This window comes from Trichoplusia ni, chromosome 19 (genome assembly GCF_003590095.1).
Source record: "Trichoplusia ni isolate ovarian cell line Hi5 chromosome 19, tn1, whole genome shotgun sequence".
Classification (NCBI taxonomy): domain Eukaryota; kingdom Metazoa; phylum Arthropoda; class Insecta; order Lepidoptera; family Noctuidae; genus Trichoplusia; species Trichoplusia ni.
Window position 1 is genome coordinate 8215347 of NC_039496.1, and position 20758 is coordinate 8236104.

Sequence of the window (20758 nt, forward strand, 5' to 3'; positions counted from 1 at the left end):
TATGCCGTGCTGTTAAGACCATTCGGTGTTGGTTGAATTCTCAGTCATTGACAGAATCTATTTAGCTTCAGAAGCTTCAGAAACTGAAGTGAAAAAATCCTTAAATTAATTTGTGCTTTTTATCAAGATCGGTAACTTATCTATACTAATATATAAAGCTGAAGAGTTTGTTTGTTTGTTTGAACGCGCTAATCTCAGGAACTACTGCTACTATTTTAATTTCAAATAATAGAATATTTTCTTAAATAATTCAAACTCGTCGTTTAATTATTATTGTTATGGTCGCGGTTCCCTTGGCCGTTGATTCTCTTTGTATATATAAACCTGTAGACAAAATCACAACATTGTGTAATTAAAGTGAAACCCTACGTCAGCTGAATTCAGCTGTGAAACATCAATTAGTTAATTATTTTTCATCTTTTGATATTGTATAGAAGAACCATACAATTTTCACTCGAGTGTGAAATTTGTTTCGCCGTTGTTCGTTCAATTAAATTGAAACACTTAAGGGTTAATTGAATGAAAAAATGTATATGTCTTCAATTAAATGGCGAGTTCAACTTTATGTACAAAATGGGAATGGGGTCTCGTTCACTGTACGCGTACAAATTAAAATGTCCAGGCAATGCGTATTTGATGGGTGAAATGTAAAACCAGGTCACAAAGATATTTCCAATTTTGTAACATTGTACTATGATGTTATGTCTGATGGTCCAAAAACTGTATTAAACAATCAGGACTAATTACAGCATTTGATATAACAACTCTTAAGTAGTAAAGTATTTTTCCCATCAAAATGTAAACTTGAGTGTTTGTGTATCCACTCCGTGCCATTAATAATTGGATTTGTTTCATACATCGTTTATCATGAATAGTTGACCAATTAGTTCATAAGATACCGTTCTCTCTGATCTTTTTATAGTGGATAAGCAAATAAACTCAAGCATAATCTATAAATGAATGAGTGCACGTGACACGTTTCCAGTGGCTGCACTATGAATTCTAAAAGACTACGTGGCTATTGTAGAAACGAGACGGCACGATGCGTAGTTTATCGCCGTCTTGCTTGCACAATCATATCTCTCGGCTTTAAGAGCTCATCGTTACAGGCTAGATGTACTCAAACACGTTAACGTGCAGATGACAGACCCTTTGATGTCCCACTGACCCTCGCAGCTTCCCTCCACGATATTATCTTGTTTCTTTTCCACGGAGAATTTACGACGTAAATGAATACTAAAACTCTCGGCATCTTACATACATTTGGAGCAGTTTATCCGTCCTACATCGTCAATAAGGTTACGCTGAAGTGTCGTGTTACGGAGTAAGTTTAGACTTTTAAACAAAGCCTTTGTTTATTTATTTTGTCTCAAATTTGGTGAAGCGTTTTTCAACGTTAAGTTAAAACTTTAGTGACAAAATTAAGTTTTAAATTTTATTCTCCAGCTTGGCTCGGATGGAATTAAGCTATTACATTTTTTCTTTTGCAATCTAGTCATTTACTAAGTGTAAGTGATAGTAATCTCTGGAACTCACACACGGACTCAGTCATCTCATCTATGCCGAAGTGCTTTCACAAACACTTTGGTGCAATTCAAATCGCGTTTTATCGATCTCTGCGGTTTTCCCGCCTTCCAGAATGTTTGGTCACTACCGACTCTACTGAGCCATATTATTTTCTAAGCAACGTGAATCCTGGCGCATTGGCCTGTTCTTTTCAAACATAGTTTACCTGTGTGATGTACTGCAAAGCAACGCCTAGCCTCATCATTGCGCAATACTGGAATTTGAGGATTTCCGTGTTAGTTACTAAAATTGTATCTTGTCGCCTGAGTCACAAGGTTCAGTTTTTTTTGCATCTTAAAGTGTAAGCAAACAACCATTGTTGTAGAGGTGAAATAATACCTTCTGTAATATTATTTCTTTTCTTTGAAAATAAAATTATTTTGTGTTTTTTTTTTATTCTCGACTAGCCCAAAATAACGTTAATACACTTAATTATCGAGAGAAAGTCGTGGGTAGAACATCGAGAAACAAGTTATTTTTTGAGAATTTTCTAGTTAAAAACATTATAAAAATTTATCAAAACATTTCTTAATATTTTTACAATAAATAGTAATTGTATTGTTAGGCGAGTACAAACATGGCTATCTGTAGAACGTTACAAAGTTTGTTATGTTTCAGCAATTGTTTCAGCCGCCCAAGTGCAAAACATTCCGAGTGTAAACTTTAAACAGTTGTAAAATGTACATAAAAAATAACAAAGTATTCTTACTTAGTTCCTTTGGGAATAAACGAAGTCTCGCAAAAACTGCGGAAATAAAATTAACATCGTTGTATATCATTATAACGTATAGGTCGGTATCTCCGGGAACGAATGGCTTCACCCATATATTCCCATGGGCGACGTACGATATAACACGTCGTGTCCAAGATACTTCTACATTATGAAGGTACCTGTGTATGAAAAATTATTAAAAAAAGAATAGATACTTGAGCGTTGAGCAGAGTTTTGGAAATCGAATAGGTTGTCTTCTTCAAATTTTCAAAAAAGAATGTTTTATCATATCCTTTGGCCAAAAACGGTTACTAAAGTGTAATTTGATTAAAGTTTCACTAAATTTTACTTTATTCTAGTGGATTTATCTTTTTTATCGTATAAGTCTATCTGCATCAAGCAGACCGGAATTCTTAAAGTCCTTAACAAACAATTTCTAAACAAATGCCTGTGTTTATAACTCCTTGTAATTCAATATGTTTTTTTCCTTATTATCGTAATCTCGGTGAAGATTTTATTTCTCAATCTAATCCCCTTATAAAATATCGCGTTACCGGACCAGAAGCCATTTTGTTTTCGCTTTTCATAATTAGTAAGGATATCAAGACCTTTTGCAAGTACTTACAAGAGCACTTTTTGAAGAAATAATTTTAGAAATTTATTTTGTTCTATTTTAGCATGATTTGATATTATTTGAGTACGGTTGTATCTAGCTGTCCCTTGCGTTGTTTTTCCCGCTTAACGAGTTATGTCGCCGGTCATTCTACACCGGTAGCCATAAATGTAAGGCGAGTGTGGGGCGCGAGTCACGACACTAAAACAATGAAACTTTCCTTTTCGTCTCGTTGCGAGGATTCTTGTTGTCTCTCCCATTGTTCCCAATTCCGCAGTAACGAATAAAAAATATCGTGCACCCTAAAATCATTGTCACTCGTATACTTACCATATTCTCAATAAAATCACAGTGAACAGGTTTTGCACGTTTCATTCCATTCGATTGGCGCTGAATGAAGAACGAGCGGTATCTAGCTGAGCCATTCCCTGGAGCTCGGATTCCGCGGGACACTCGCATGTCGGCGCTGATCCGCTCCGATTGATATTGCTCTGTGTCAAGATATATTTTTTGCTCTTGTTCGACGTTTATGATTGATATGTATCGCACACGATTTGTTACGGAACGTGAGTCAAAGATTTGAGAAAATATCGATATTTTTTATTTGAATTTTCTATGACTTTATTAACTTCGGGTGCAGAACGGTAATGTATGAAAGACTGTCGAGTCTAGTGAATCTCTTTATTTTCGTTTTTAGGTATTACCTCTATGACAAAGTTATTTTTTTAGACGTAATATTGGCATTAACTACATTATTTGCGATATCATGTTACTTCCACATCTCGCGTTTGGCCTCACTCTGTGAACTCACTAACATGCCATTTACTACAATTTTATGTTAAACCCCTGTTCCGCAAGGAATCCTCTTTTTTCCATCTCATTTTGAACGAGCAATAGAACGTGTTTTTTGAGATATTTCCATTCTGGATAGTGGGTCTTTGTTTTATTTCCCGAATAGAATAAGTTATGGCCGGGGTTTAAGGGAATATTTTAGCGAGATTCTCAGCGAATATCACAAGTTTCTTTATCTGTTAAAGTTGCAGCTATTTTTGTTGAAAACTTTCAAAAGATAAAATATTTTATAAACAAGAGCATAAAGTCTTTTAGTTTTCTTATCTCGAGTTATAAATTTACTTCAAGTAATTAATTAATTTGAGCCGTTATAAAGTGCCTTAGTAGACTAATTTGTCACTGGCTGCGATAAAACCAATCTAGTTTACGAGCGTAGTGTAATTTTAATAAATTCACAACGGTTTGAAAAGCAATGGGATCCACACGAAGTAGTTTGTTTATCTACAGATAAAAAACCTTTTATAGTAACTTCATCACTTTTGTTATTTGATTTCGTGTATCCGCATTATTCTATATATAAACACTGGAGTTTAAGTTCAATCTCTTATGACATATGTTTACTTACCTCCACTGGGTATCGAGGCCGTGGTGGCGACGTAGAAGCAGTGCAGCAGCAGCGAGAGCAGCATGTTGGTTGTCATGGCAACGCGTCGATGTCTCATGCCCGCGTCATCGCCGCTCACGGCCGCGCGCGCTCATCTCCGCGCCTTCATCGCACCTCCGTCTTACATCACTGGGCAGAACTGCCACCTGGGACAAACAGACAGGGTTTAAGTACAATTTTTTTTGGGAAGAGTATTTTCTGGAGCAGAATAATATAAATTCCAATCAAACCTAAAACTTGAGGTTTTCAGAATCAGAAATTTATTTGTATAGAATGGAGATATTACAATAAGCTGGTAACATAAGTTTGAGGGTCCTTGTACATTCTACCTTTCGGCATACAAACATTAGTTAATATGTAGTTTTGAATTAGAATTGGTCTCAAAATAACCCAAAAGGCATTTATTTCTAATTATACAAACTACATCATATCGCCATATATAAATATTATCACCAACCGACTTTCTTTGATAGATATAATTTGGATTGAGAACTTCTAATAACTTAAGCAAATATACCCAATAGCACAGCCGGCAGGACTAATCAAAATGATTACAGCATTACCCCGCATCCCTGTCCACTATTCAGCATAGCGACCGGCAACTCGCAGCCGACCGCAAACCGTTAGCCATCCGACAACCAATTAGATCCAAGCAGTCATTGATCACGCATGTGTGGCATTCCTCCGGTGTAATGATGCTAACACGCGGATGCAGTGTTTGTGCAGGTATTAGGGGAAGATAGATATGTTCAATACAAGTTGATATAACTCATAAGTGCAGAAAGTAAGTGAGGCTTTTATAATGTGAAGTAATAATAGTGTCATTAAATCCGGTTGCTTTCAGAATGTAGGTCTACAAAGAAAAAACACTGGCTTTGAACCAAAATCAGTCGGTGATTGAGTTTTAAAAGGGTTTAAGTATTGCTTTAAACAAATACCACTTTCTTAAACAAAAACATTGACCTTTCGTACTGAAATGAAGTCACAAATAGGTATTTTTAAAAGTAGATCACATGACGATTTTCTCTAACATAAAAAGTATCGGCAAATATCTTTTGACGTGATACAGAACATGTCTTGTATGAAAGGAAGCTTATTCCTGTAAAACAAACTGAAATAAACCCAGATTGGCCTCACTGGGTCCATAGAAATTGCAAATACTCGTTTAACTTATACTGCCTTCAACGAGTTTTGCCTCCGACTTAGCATTGCTAGGACCTATCACAGAAAAATAACCTTTTTTTTGCTTCACCCATTTTCTAATCTCAATCACACCAGGGTCATCAGAGCTAACTTAATACGGTACCTAAACACTGATCTCATTCTTATTTTAAAACCCAAATGTTTTCTTAAATTGCTACCATGAATATGACATCCCATACTATGTTTCAAGACAAAGAAAAATCTCACCTCATTTGAGAAACAATTTAATGTTATTTGGCCTTACATCGCCAAACCGAAATATATTTGCGAAATGCACTCATATTAATATCTACGGCGAAGAGGACGCTTGCCAAAAACTAACAGTAAATAATTACACGACACACGTGCTCCCGCGGCTTTGTTCCAAGATGCTAATGGATATTAATGCAGTCTACTTTCTATTCACCATTGCTAGCTATCGTAAAACTCCCCACGATTCTCTACGGCTGTAATAAAAGTAACAACCAATCATATTTTTAAATTAAACACGCTTAAAAGATAAATCCCTAGTAAACATTTCCCCACAAACAAGAAGTTTCAAAGTTCTCTTGTTAATTTTCCTGATTCATGACAAGAATTATAATTACCGAGGACCTATTAATTCGATATCTCTAAAGATTACCAATTACCTACTAAACTAGAATAATAGGGACTTTATATAATAGTGCGAACCCCTCGCTTTTCTCCAATTTAGTGAAACTAAGTAAAGAGATCAATTAATTAACAGTTCCAATAGTTGCCTAGTTCTGCTTCAAGATAGATGAGTTTCTCTGAAATTTATAACAATTAACCTTAAAAAATAGGCCCTTAATGAATTATACAGTGGCCTTTATTTACTAAAAGAAGACATATATGTATATAAAAGGAGACATAATTCCAATTTTATTTAAAATACAGAAACAGTCAGACAAAATCAGATACAGCTATCATTTAGAATCGGAACAACCTTTGTATAAAATGTTACGATTCAAATCACAACGTCCAATCGGGTCTTCGTAAACGCAAAATCTTGAACATTGTCGTAAACTGTTAAAGCTACCGGAAGTTTACGTCACACAAGTATATCCGGAACACAAAGACGATCGTAAAACAATGAAACGTCCATTCGTACATTCGAAACAGAACATTACCTGCCCATAACATTATCGGCGCCATAAAGATTCTCGTTGTACCAAATACGTATAGCAAATGCTCGCAATTTACTTTATTGCAGTCTACGTATCACGGCCAGAACTTCGTGACCTGTCAACGGTCGTATTCCCGCCCGTTTCTTTCCGATGTGATTCCGAGTCAAGGAGGCGGGGCGGGTCAATGTAATTTGGTTGTAGATATAGGTTTCGTGCGCTCGTTTCGCGACAATTTTTTTCAAGCCAAATTCGTTGCACGAGATCTCTATTTGTCAAACATGCCCCCGGGGGCGCGTCGCAGCCTCGCCGGAGTGTCGCCGAGTGTCGCCGATCTAAGACATGTAAACGAGCCTGGCGCGATGCTCTGGAGATACCATAAATTTCGAAAATTATGAGAGCAATATCATTATATTATCAAGTTAATTTGAAGCTACACACTTCAAATGAGATATTAACTCTGCCTCAGAATTGAATTACTCCGGTTAAGTTTACCAAACCATGCCTCTAAAATATTAATAAAATAAAAAGATTATTTATTTTAACTACTAACAGCCTTAAGGAAATGGCATTCAATTTACAAAGATTCCAAAAGTTCAAAGCAAAAGAAGTTTAGTAAAAATATTATTTTCTCAGCGAAAAAGAAACTCGGGAGCGTCTGCTTCCTCGTAAAATTTAAAAACCCTGACATGAACTGTTCTGGGAACTAGAGTAAGAACAAAATTCATCAGCGAGCAGTTTGTTTCCGACACTCTGAGGTTTTTTATCCGCCACTCTCTACTAATTAATAAATGAATGTTTGAGTAAAAGAGTTCAAGTGGTTCTTACGTTAAGTTTCATTAGCCCGGATATAATTAAAGCCGGTGACCTTGCCATCGCAGTGGACTGGGCCTAACGTCTTTGGGTTATATTACTTTGAAGTTTGGGCGAGCACTCAAATTCGTGAAGTTACAATTTAGAGAATAATTGGTTACAACCCGACATTATTTACGGAACTCGTATATTAGATTTTAGCAAGTCAGTACAAAGTTCCGACTTTTATATCTTGTCGTGTTTATTGGCCATTAATTTAATTTTTAAACAACAGTCAAATCATAAGTTGCGAACCATCTTACATCACTCTCCCGTCGAGCTCAGACAGTTTATTTCGAATCGTGTCCTAAATCGATTATCTAGTCACTAGATTATAATGGATACGCCTGATAACTTTATCAACAAGCGTCGTTGTCTCGGTTTAAGAGCATTACACGTGAAACAGCGAAACAATGAATATATGTAGTTTACCATAAATTTAAATCCATGTAAGTTGTAGAAATCGTTTTAAAACTGAACATGTCCTACAAAAGGAAGATTCTACCTCAGATATACTTTGTTGTTGATGAACTCGATGCCGCGCTAATGCGAAGATTTTACTTGTATTCTATTAAAACTTTGTCTAATATTTTCTAAGATAAAGACAAGAAAGTTTTTAATGAAGTCTGTAGGAGATTTAAATTATGGTAATATTAACATAGACTTTATGATTATAAATAGTAATATTATGTTCAAATTGATACCTTAACAAGATAAGTTATAAATATCTTTAACCTTCATAAATAAATACGATATAATTTACATGACACCAATACTATTAAAATATAAAATTCTAGTACCGTTTAACAATATAAACGAAAAAAAAAAATATTTTTCCGAGCCTCAAAGAGCTACATCATTTATTTGGGGAACTTGTTGATGCATCAGCAAAATAACAATTAAAATATGATAACGACGTTGTCGACTGATCTGTCTAGCAACAGACGTCGTCCGCTGTGGTCTGTTGATGTCCGAGTGACCGTTGACGTGTGTACAGCTAAAACTAATTCCACAACTGCAGGCTACAGCGATGGCGGCGCGGGGATTGCGCGATGACCTCCTCAATCCCTGCCTAATCTCCATCCAGATTACAATCCGAGCGGCCTATTTGTACATTAAGTGGGCCTCACCCATTAGTTTGAAGAGGCTCGTGATTAAATTGATCTGAGAGTGAGTTTGGCACTAATCTGACAATAAATTTATTTTGCTCACAAACTTGTTGCAAACACGTATAAATTGTTAAAGTGTTATGGTAGGAGACATTGTTTGCTTGAATTAATTTTCATGTAATAGAGTGAGGGTATTGTTATAACAATTGTTAACGATTAAACTTCAACAGATAATATCAATATGTGAGATTTATTTACTTAAGCAACAACTTTTATTGATACACTCAGCATTAAACTAATATTCATTCATATATTTTATTACAGGAAGAAACTTAAAATAAATTGGATATTAATTCTGAGTCAAATATGAAAGAATTTGTCTTTATTTAGCTGTAAAAAATCCATTCCTTCATTATACTCCAAACGGTGCTAATGAAAAAGTAAAACATGATACTTTTTTGTTTAGGACTGAAATCAGAGACAGCCAATGTCATGAAAGTGTTTTTTTAGGTCAAACTCAATAATTTTTCTACCACAAGGTTGAGTTATTGAGCTAAACTTGATTTGTAGAGACTGCAGCTGGGTGGGGTGTCGCTGGACCAATGCATGTGGCGAAGTGGTGAGTCAAATCACATCGCTAAGCTTAATACCCCGACACGGTTTGTTCTGAGTCGGACGTGTGCCAAAGCCAGATTATTGTTAGTCGCCAGTGGGTCTTTGCACCAATCGTCACTTGGCACCAGCCCCGTGCACACCATTGTTCTTTATTTTCATCTGTCAACCTCAATTTATAAAGTTAGGAATTGTAATATTAATAGTAAGTATTTTTCCAACAAGCTTTTTAGTTACCAAGCTCATTTATCACTTTGACAGTAAATGGAAAACAGCGGTAATAATTAAAAAGTCTGAAGGCAGAGTAAACAGCAATTGTAGTACTTTGTGTAAGCCTAAAACTCGTGGCGAACGCCCAAGAAAAACAGAAACATTAATGCCACGTTTTATTATTATAAAGTAATTAAAAGCCACACCGAACGTGTGAATAAAACCATTAAAGCAACAAGAACACTTCACTTTAGCGGTGTCCTAGCGTTCATTAAAGGGTGGAGTACCTCAAGGCGGCGTAATGGGGCCGCTACTTCTCCCCCTTGTTATCTCATACGATGCCTCCTTTGTGCGACCGTATTGTATACACTGTTACTTGTATCTGTCCTGTTAGTTCCGAGCTCCACCTGCAGCGATCGTTAGGGCCACACGGTTACCGCATTGTTTGTATTGTACAATTAGTTTAACTGAACTGTTTTGAGTTTGTAAGTTCACCCGCACTTCGTCTGTTTCGGTTTCGGATTTGATTTTGTAACATTATTGTTTACTATTTACATAGAGAGTCAACGAAAATTAGAAGCTACCAAAGTTGCGAAATTAATTCATTTCCTTTGTAAAATCTAAGTGCATTTTGTTGTGTTTATTTTCGAAGTTACCGGAATCCTAAATTTAGGATGCCGTACGTTTTGCTAATTGTGATTCAAAATGTTGTATAAACATTCATTCGGGCCGAGTATTGGAAGCGACGCAGCATAATCCGTTCACAACACACGCAGAAAACACGGAATAAATCTCACCGCTATCGGAAATTCCATCAGCATTTCATACATTTAACATCTGTTTCCATTTCATTGACCGATGCAAAGAGCATTATTTCCAACGAACGCAGACGAGCATTAACACTGCAGAGATAAAATAAATAATTTCCAAGACGCGATAGAAAAGATGATGTCAATAATTTATTATTTTCGTTTCCTTTTAAAACGATGCCATTAGCGTTCCGTTGAGTGCTCCCCTCTCGTGCTCGAATATTCCGCTTCTAAAGGGAATTTTCTAGAACAACCTCACCGTTACCGTGAGGATGTCTAAATTTTATCTTGCATTAAGTAAATCGGGCTTTTTGCGAGCAGCGCTTATCAAATTTCTCTGTCTGCCCGCCAATGGCAAAGATAAATGTATGCTTGATCGGATATCAAATTTTTCGCTTCCAAGTCTAGAAGTTTTTCTTTTGTCACTAGCGTGAGTAATGATGATGAGTGAAGCAATTTGCTACACGATTTTTTTATTTTCTGAAACTTCATTACCTCATCAACTCCAACTTTACGAATATATGATTCTCATCAAATGTTTTGAAGAACACTCTAAAAATACTTTCCAACCGACTAATGACATTTAATTTTAATTACTACAACTATGCAGTTACTATTTATGTCGCGACTTGAATGAATACAAATAAAAATTATGACCGACACCTTCGTTAAACGCCAGGGTACAGAGGTACCTACAGCACGACCGTTTGACTTTAACATTTAATCCCGATGTGTCCAATGCTTGATTGTCTTGGTACAATAAAAAGGTTTCACGGAAGAATTTTGTTCAAGCCACTCAAAAAGCCTATATCTGTGGTAACTGCATTATCCGATAGAGGCTCACCCGCTGAAAGAGAATCCAAAGTGGCTCTAATGAGACCAACACAAAGGCTATCAAGTTGTACAGCGAAAAGGTCGCGGTGACGTAACTGCTCTGTAGTACTTCTTATAAAACGTCGATTACCGTTCAAGCGTTCCCATTGTACTAAACCCTAAAATGGCCCGAGGCTGTCGGTAGTGCGTGGGACCATTATCGCTGGCTCTTTTTGTCCCCTCGTCCCTTTTTTGCTCACGGTCCCGTGTAAGACAGATACGGAATGGGTAATAATTGGAGTTAAAACCTTTTTTGTTGGTGTCGTTTTGGATTTTAATGCGATTTCAGTGCTCTTAACTCGTTCCCTGGATTTCATTTTGCAAGTCATTAGCTTGTATCAATTGTTTTAAGGTGTTGCGAAAGTTATAATTCTTCTTGTTTACTTCAAATATGAATTTTTAAATTATTACATGCTATACATTGAATTAATGTTTTTTCATGAGAAAACTAGTTTATTTTGGTTATTCATTTATGATCTCCACTTTACCGTACCTTTATAATCTGGTCTGTTAAATTGCGAGTTTGGTAAATCGAATATTCTTCTTATGGAAGAACATTAAATCTTTTTGTACTCTTAAGACCAAACCCAGAAAGATAACCGGATAAGAAATATATAAAAATATTTGAATAGGATCAGTTAATTTACTTTCGAGGAAAACAGGGGTCTTCATTCAAAGCGACGTTGGAGGGACAACACGAATGCACAGATATCAGACAGCCGCGTTTATCTAAAAAATATCAACAAAACAAATATTCAGAATGTGTACGGGGTCTTATCTGTTCCGTTTGTAAATGAACTAAGGCCCGTTGTAAAACAGGATTAAAGAGATTCAGCTAAATTTTGCTGAAAACCATTTCTCTCTTGCGTTTTTATCCGGCCCAGTTTTGTAAAGAAATATGTGTAAATAGTAGTAGGGTGCACCTCATTACTGCGAGGCCCGGGCTGGGTGGGATGAACGTGAAATTAATTTACGACTTAATACAACGGTGGCGTTGTATGTACGGTTTTGGTGGAAGTATGAGACGGACGGCGAATGTACGTCGTACAAAGCGGTAGAGTCGTGGAGTTAAATAATTTATATGACTGTCTTTGCCCAAGACAGACTGCAGAGATTATGTGTCGCGAACAAATTAACTATTGCTTTTTGAAGCTACATTATTTGCTTGTAGATGTTAAAACGATATTGACTTAACTAATTAATTAAATAATCGAAACTTTACGGCTCAATACAAAGCACGTCGACATTCAATGGTGAATAGAGTTAGTACATAAAAACAAAAGTGATTCCTCAGAGGAGAATGGAAGTCACTCTTTACGGTTACATCAAATTTCGAGACTAGTTATATATTTGCTTGCTGCAGCTGCTCTCAGGAGCGAGTGGGGCTGTCGACGGGCGACGGCGCGCATTATTTAGTGGTGATACTTATCGTGCAAATCCCATCGCTTACCACTTGCGCCATAATATCTTTCATCTCGGATAAACAAGTCAGCGACTCTCGGAATTTCTTAAAGCCTCCTGTTAAATAAACTTTAGACCCTTTCCAACGTTTGGGCGGTGATTTTGAATTTAATTTTTCGGCTTAGCGCTGCCCGTCAAAAGAGAAGTAATAGCTCATTTTGTATTATACATTTTTGACGAAATGTATTCTCGACAATTGTAAGTCAAGTTTTTAAGATTTTTAAGGGATACTTGTTCTTCTTAGAATTTAATTTGATGTTTCTAATAAATTTCTTGCCGGGATTTGACCGGTTTTTAATAACAACTTATAAGTATTAAGATTATATTAAGAAGAAGTTTATATTAAGATTATATTTTAGATCTCATTTGTTTGTTTTCTTTCTAACTTACGGTTTACTACAGTTTCGCCGAGTAAACTGCCTATTTATCATCAATGATAATAAGACAATTGGTCAGAGATCGTATCATTATAAACACATCTAAAATGTTCATATTATTTTCATTTAAAACTAAGTCTGTTTCTAATGCACATGCCCATGATAATACGTAGGTGTTGCAGAGCGAGCGCACACCACACGACGCCGGCGCGCTGCGGTCGCGGCTCTCCTATGTATGTAAGCTCACCGCGAGCGCACGTCTCGGCGCGCGTCGAGCGACTCATGAGTGTTGAGCAAATGACGAAGACCTGCAGCCTCGCGGATTACAATACAAGTACGAATTGTGATACAGGCGTGTTTGGAAAATCTGTCTTACAACATGTAACAAAATACTGTGTGGTGCTGATGTTTTAAAACTAAATGCGAAGGGAGCTAATGAATCACAGGATCCGTAAAAAAAGGTTCAAGCAAAACAAATTTGGGAACTAAATAGTTCATAAAGATTTTATTTTTATTATTCGGTGTTTTAGCGGCTACTGACATATAGTATATGGTGTATGTGAAAATGCACTAAATGAACTGTTCTAGCCTTTATTTTAAATAGGAATTGAAGTAACAATAACAGATATTACATAACACGGCAAAGTTTTGAGTTTCAAACTACGACGTTACATGTTGTCTCAAAATTTAGGTTAACGTTTAATAGCGTTAGTAGTTTAATTGTAACTGTGATATAAATCATTAGTTTTATCAAACAACTGGTTCCACGTAATCACAAGTATTACGCAAGTTGTTGGCCACGACTTGATAGCACGTATCAACGACGTACAAGTGAAGTCGGTTACGTGAACTCGATTCTCAAGTCTGGAGTGAACGCAGCCTCTCAAGTGACTCGTACGGCGAGACCGTACAACTGACGGGGGCTCTCGAAGTAACGTTACTGTACTTGTGGAAGTGAGACGGCGTGATGTGTGGAGCGACGTCTAACTTATACTATTGCAATATTCTAACATTAAATGGTAGTAGTAGGTCCCTTGAGCTTGCCAATAATACGAGCACAGATCTTCAGGTAGAGCTTTAAGACGGTTTCTAGTTTTTCACACACAGCTTTAATAGAAAACACTACAATATTGTATATGTAAAATATTATTTGTGTTCAAAATATGTTTATTTACAATCAAACATAAATGCAACTAATCCGGATGCATGAAATCGAAGTAATGATTTCTGAGAATGTAAATTGCATGCGGAGACGACTTTATACGGAGCAAAAACTAATAATGAGTAAATTATTCTTGGTATATTTCGAGATTGCATAGCGCACTAAGAGTACTGTATAAATCACGTTTCATAGAATCGTTTCTCTGTATCATAGTTAAATATTCCACGTGTTCGGTGTCGGCACATCACAATACACGGAATACATACAGCACGAGTTGAATCCAGGTCGCTACTGGGAAATATTTGAAAAGATTCGTTGAAAACTCTTGTGTAACTTATAGTGGGGGGGGGGACGCAAAGCATTCGGTTTTCTGTGCTCGAAGGCTGATCCGTATCGCGCGCTCGTGCGATTGGGCCTCGTGTACCAAGCTCAAGAATAATTGGAAAGCTGCGAACTGTACTTTGATGGACCGGAGTATAGTTTTTGTTTGGTTGGAGGCCGTTTCATTTTGCTCTGTGGTAAGGACTTAATTTCGGTCTCGTCATAATACAACCCAGTCATTCAATAATATAACCTGTAAACAGATAAAATGAATACTTCAGAGACCTGGTAAAAACCGAAATCAGTTTAGTGATCAAATATGTGTCCCCGCAATATTTTCTATTACAATGTAATAAATCTGCATTCCTTTGTTACTAAACGAATTCACGTATAATACATTTCGGCTAATTTCTCGAGAGTTGTCTTGGCGGGGCGTCGAGTAGCTCTCCTGATATTTCTCTCGCTCTCATATATTTTTCTAATTCAACACAAAGGTGACACTACAATCCCGGATAAGAATAGCGCTTGTGAAAGCGCCTTAATTCGGATGCCTTCATATAAAGGTGTGATTTAGTGCCCCCGAGCACTATTTATCACCTCAAGTCGCGGCTCCGGATAACCGGCAACTCAGAACGGTCCAACTTGAAACTTGAGTTACCGCCGTAATTAAAATGCATGCTTAGTGTAGCATTATTCCGAATAAATTATCATATGATTATTAACTTTTCGTTTTAATGACGGAAAACTCTTTATAGGGTCGTAACTTTACGGGATTCTAATGGGGTTTGTTTTACGTTCCCCTGGAGAGCCCCGGACTTTATTGTCTGTACTCTAACGAATATAAGTAATAATCGCTGTCCTTTTACAAGTATGTCAGTGCAATAAATCTGTTACTGAAAATAACTACACAGGTCACGCGGAATTATTCTCCGGCGAGTTCGTTAACGACGCCGGGAGGACTCGCTCAACTTATAATATATGTTAGGTCGGACTAGACTTTATTACTATTTTACGGGAAGCTCAGCTTTACATTTTCAGTTCAAAACAGAATGAATACACAAAGAGAGTTCAATCCAATTGTAATAATTTGACGATATTCCTTGAAGGCGTTTTGGAGACGAAGTTCAGCGAAGAAAGAAGTAATCGTAACGACTGCCAAAGGCTCACCTGCAATTAAATAAAATAAAAACAGTAGGAGCGCAGCCTCGGCGAACACTTCTCGTTAAATCGTCACGGTTCATAATCCCGGGTAACGGGATTGATTGGCAATCTCTTTAAACGCGTGCACAGCTATTGTTAGCAACAAATTGTTCCGCTCTTTGCGGAACGGTAATTGCTTTATTTTTCACGAATAAAAACAACACTTAAAATAATATTAATATCGTGTATTTTTCTTCCGGGCGACCAAGTTACCTGCTGAAGAGATTTGAAGTGAACCATAATGAGAATTTATTTCAATAAAAGCTTTCTTATTAAAAAAAAACCAAATAAAAATACTTACTTAAAGCATATCGTATAGAAGTGACATCACTTCTTTAGAAATAATTTAAGTATCCGAAAAGAAGTTTCAACTCGCCATAATGAGTGTACATTTCTGATACAAGCGGGTAATTTATCACATAGTTGTACTACTTCAAATGTTATCATTATTTGACATATTTTTGTCTATGTAGCTCAGGTATCGTAGTTATACAAGACATTAAAATATAGCAATTTATCTAGATCCACATATTTTCTAATCTCTGATACTCCTCAGATATTTTATTTATTTCAAAACAACTGTATCTCCTATGTTTATATTCGGAAAACTGTTACAGGTTAAGTCACTCGCTAATTCTATACGCTTGCACCAACACGCGGAGCGTTAAGACGCGTTTTCGGCGCGTCAAATTACGGATGATTGATGCGCGTCGCGGCCGCCGCGCGCCGCCAGAACGGCGAGCATCGCGTTAGGCCGCGTGTAATCGCGCACTCTTATTGGCTTTGTGATTTGTAATGCCGCGTATACACTCTGTGTCGTATGTTATGAGGGTATGTCGGCCCACACTGCAGTACCGCAGTGGACGATGGCGAGGCAGGACGAGTTTACAACGAGATGTGCACTATGTTGGAACTACTGTAACTACTTAGTTTTTATATTTTGTTAAACTATTTAATTTGCTGTAGAATTATTCTTCCTCACATTGTAAGTTTTACGCTCTGTTCACATTGACCTAAATTTTGATCGGCTTTTAATAGGCCTCGAACAAACTTTATATCTTGAACTAGTTCTCGCACAGTAGATGAGTACACTAATGGGTGTTACAATATTTGTGTATTAATCAGTCACGCAAACTATACGAAAATAGTTGAAGTTAGTCGCGCTCCCTGGCTTGCGTCCTAGTTACTAATCACTGAATACCTAACCACTAGATAGAACTAAAGTTATATAACTCTTACCTACGAGTTAAATTCCTTGACGAACATTCTGCGCTTCTAAATAATTTAAATAGCGATGAGAGCTATTTGGCGAGGTAACTTATTCAAATTACGACTTGTCGAACGATTCTGTGAAAGTATTAGCTAACTAGAGAAAGTCTGCAACAGTTAAAAGGATTGTTAATTACAACTTATTCCACTTGTATCTGTGTAATTGTGAAAGTTGTTAAAACTCTGAAGATTTTAGTTAGCATTATAAACGTCAATTTAAAAGATTTGCCAACTGTAGCAATAAATTACTAGTAGCCTAGACTGAAACTCCAGCCACTTTCGAGTTACGAGCGAGAACTGCGAAACTTTGGCTTCAATGTAATTTTGGATCGGCAAAAGGAATTGGTGACAAGCAAAAACCGAAACCGAACCGTTAACGCGATACATGGCGAGCACACGTTGCGGCCGCTACACGGCGCTACGCGGTGCTACACGGTGCTACGCAGTGCTACACGATGCTACACGGGGCGGTACATAAACAGTGCGATCACTTGGCGGCGTTTAATTCCGGCGCACAAACACTCGCGTCGCGGGTTTATTTGCAGCCGCGCGATATTGCGCCGACGTGCGCGTTTTATCGCGCGATCCCACCAAATTTGTCTTCGGGATTCATTCTCTACGATATTGGACCGCGGTTTATCGCATCGCAGAATTTACGTGCGTTCGCTCTGTTTATGCCTACACCCTTTCTATTTATACGTTTTTATATGGCATCGATATTCTAATGGCCTGTTTTGGGTTTATTGATTTTATTGATGATTTATCTTATGAGACGGGAACACGGAACATACTGTTATGTTTACAGGTGCTACGTTCATAAGAAATGTATAATTTTATTGGTCTTTTTGAGGCTGACGCTCAGTTATTTATACGATGTGTAACGTTTTACTAAGAAAACAGAACAAATAAATAAAACGATTGGCCATTACTGAACATATTACGAAAAAGACGATATAATACTTGCTGGAATAACTTATCCGGTACATCAATTCCATTTTAGCGTCTGAACCAAATGTCCAAGATACAAAGCTGTCTGCTATTTCACATGATCCCTTAGGAGTTTATTCATACACGAAACGCGATGTTATTTGGTAACATTAAACTGAGATACTAGGCATAGAAAAAATATAAGTACATCGTGGAGAATAATAATATAGCGGACGTTACATACGTATTCAAAGACGCGCGTTTTACGAGAGGAGAATAGGATTAGATATGTAGGAGCCATTTGTATAAGTTGTTGGGGAAGTGGAATGCCGTGTCGGGCGCGGGTGGCCGCCGCCGCCGCCGCCGGCTCGACGCACTACGATACAGGCATATTTTTACTGTTTACCGAAGGATTAAATTGAGATCGTCCAATTGTGTACTTTGTTCAACTGTCCGTACTGAGCTGATTCTGATAAATGTTGCGTATATTGAATTAATGTGATATAATATATGATTTGTGACTTTCTTACAGTCTCTCTATTCGTGTCTTCATAAGAAATTGTTGGATAATAATACTAGTTTACAATTCAGCAAATTTAAAAAGGTCATAGAATATTAAATAAGTGACTATGCACATGACAAACGGGCATAGACTTATTATAATCCTTGTACATATGGTCTCCCTGGTCGTCCTCCAGATCATTTAGCTTTACTTGTATATTCCTACTATTAATTACCCCACAGCCTCTATTTCTGGAACCTTTGACATGCCTTGAAATTCTTATTAAGAATTTGATTAGGATTGTATTTGATGTATGTCAAGTGTTCACTCAATCATCAATAATGTAGAGACGTGACCCAATTAATTCAAAACTCTACTCTTTCCGGATTCTCAATACTTTGTATCGAATAATGTTCACATTTGGGCTAATTAATGTAATTTACGTGTCAAATATTGTTCGCAACTCCACCTGATCGTCTAATTATAAATTCAGCAATTAGCGTAATAAGTCACGAGCTGTCTCACACAACCTTCTTATACTACTTATTAATCGGAATCGATGACAATTCTATTTTGCCCATATTTCGTTCTACATCATTTTATTATTGGCGGTACACCGTAATGGCTCATTGGTATTCGTGAAGGTAAGTTATATTTTAACTGAATAATCTTTGAGTCTCTTCGTATGTTTTGGTAATCGATATTTGATCATAAAGTGGTCTACAAATTGAATTTATAACGAATTAACTTGTTTTGGCTTGCTGTATGTACTACGTATGTATATGTCTTGAAGCAAAGTCATTTATGACGTCTTTCCTTTCAAAGTACTGTGAAAATTCAAGGAAGGAAATGTTGGCATTTTATAATGTAGCTTTAAGGAAAAGTGTCGTTAGAAATCTCACATGAGTTGATAACATACGACACACGGTCTGAGAACGACGTTAAGTAGCGCCACCTGGCGGCAGCGTGAACTATAGGTGGCGGCGCGAGGTCTCTACCTACCTCGCCAGTAAATCAGGGATGATACAATACGGAAAAAGTAACAAACTTTTCAACCATTTTAAGTTCTACCCAATTGTTGTAAAAGTGTCACAAAAATGTATATATGTGTTCTCTCATAATTCGATTTTGAAAAGAGTTGATTCTTCAATTGATTTCGACCCTGGAGGAACCCACATCATGAGCTTGTCACGTGATAACCGGCGAGCTCTGGGCAACTTCCTAAATAACAATATTTATTAGATCCCGACATTCCAGGCACCATAAAGTTCATAAACAACAATACGCAAATATCGTCGCCGATACAATAACGTTGAGGAAATAAAATCGGCTCGCCGCGACGAGGGCGCAGTATATTGTTCGCCGGCGACAAAACCGTACACACTCTCCTAAATAGTGGGCCATTGATTCGGACCCTGGCAGACCTTAATAAACAGTCGGCTCGCTCCCTTCTAATTAAGCGCCTGATTGTAATTGAAAGGGTCCATTCTCTGATATTTGAACAACAATTCTTGAAAGGGATTAAGATGGGCTTTGCGTGTGTAGGTCTTTTTGTACCCAGAGCTGTATTGTGATCGCTCTGACAAGTTGCGGGTGAAGCCGGGGACGCCGTGTACATCGGTATCACTCTTAAAGCCAATCTGATCTCATGTTAAGGATGGTATCTTTTTCCATACCGACGCACACACATAAGTACAGTTAGTGCGCTTCAATAAATTGCAGGAATTTAGCTAAAATATGGCCGAGTTTTTCCACACCCAGAAATGTTTTTGTTGACTTATTCTCGGTGATATTTCGGGATTGATTTGCGTAACAAATGTGAACGGAAACAATGTATAAAGAAAAAGGAACACATTACGGCTGACATCAAATTATATTACAAGCAATGAGAGAGGCTTCTTGCGAGGGCGGTAAAATGCAAAATTGGATGACAACATGTAAAACGTTTTTCTTGCTGATCCCGAAATAGACACAAAATATAGTTCGAAATTTGGCAAGCTACAATAAAATTTACACCTTTCTGAAAACGAGCGTTATGTATTTATTACACTTGACAAGTGTAAACCTAATAATAGCGCGTGGTTTTCGAAAGTCTTTATTTTCAAACACGTACTTCAATCGTTTAACTCTTCAGCGTATTTTTTAAAATTATTATTCAAATCGTATTTATCACTGCACTTAAAAGTACCAAAATCACAATGGAAACAGTTGGAAAGTTAGTCGCACACGTATTTATGTAACTCGAGGCTCTATTGACCCAGAAAGGGAGCTGGCGCAAAGATTTGTAAGTAGAATTAATTTGGGGAGATAAGACGTCCGCCGTTGACGAGTGGGTATGATTTATTGCGGCCCAGGTCAAAGTTGTCGCGTTCTGTCAGCCGTTGTATGCAAGTGTCGCCG

General features: G+C 37.2%; 1 protein-coding gene across 3 annotated transcripts in view; it reads right to left on the reverse strand.

Moving 5' to 3' along the window:
* LOC113503286 (protein sidekick-1-like) overlaps positions 1-20758 on the reverse strand; it is a 108116-nt gene that overhangs the window by 66719 nt on the left and 20639 nt on the right. For all 3 annotated transcript variants that reach the window (XM_026885135.1, XM_026885136.1, XM_026885134.1), the window contains one exon: positions 4309-4493. In XM_026885135.1, coding sequence (XP_026740936.1) covers positions 4309-4405 — 97 coding nt within the window. In that variant the 5' untranslated portion in view covers positions 4406-4493. The remainder of the gene's footprint in view (positions 1-4308; positions 4494-20758) is intronic.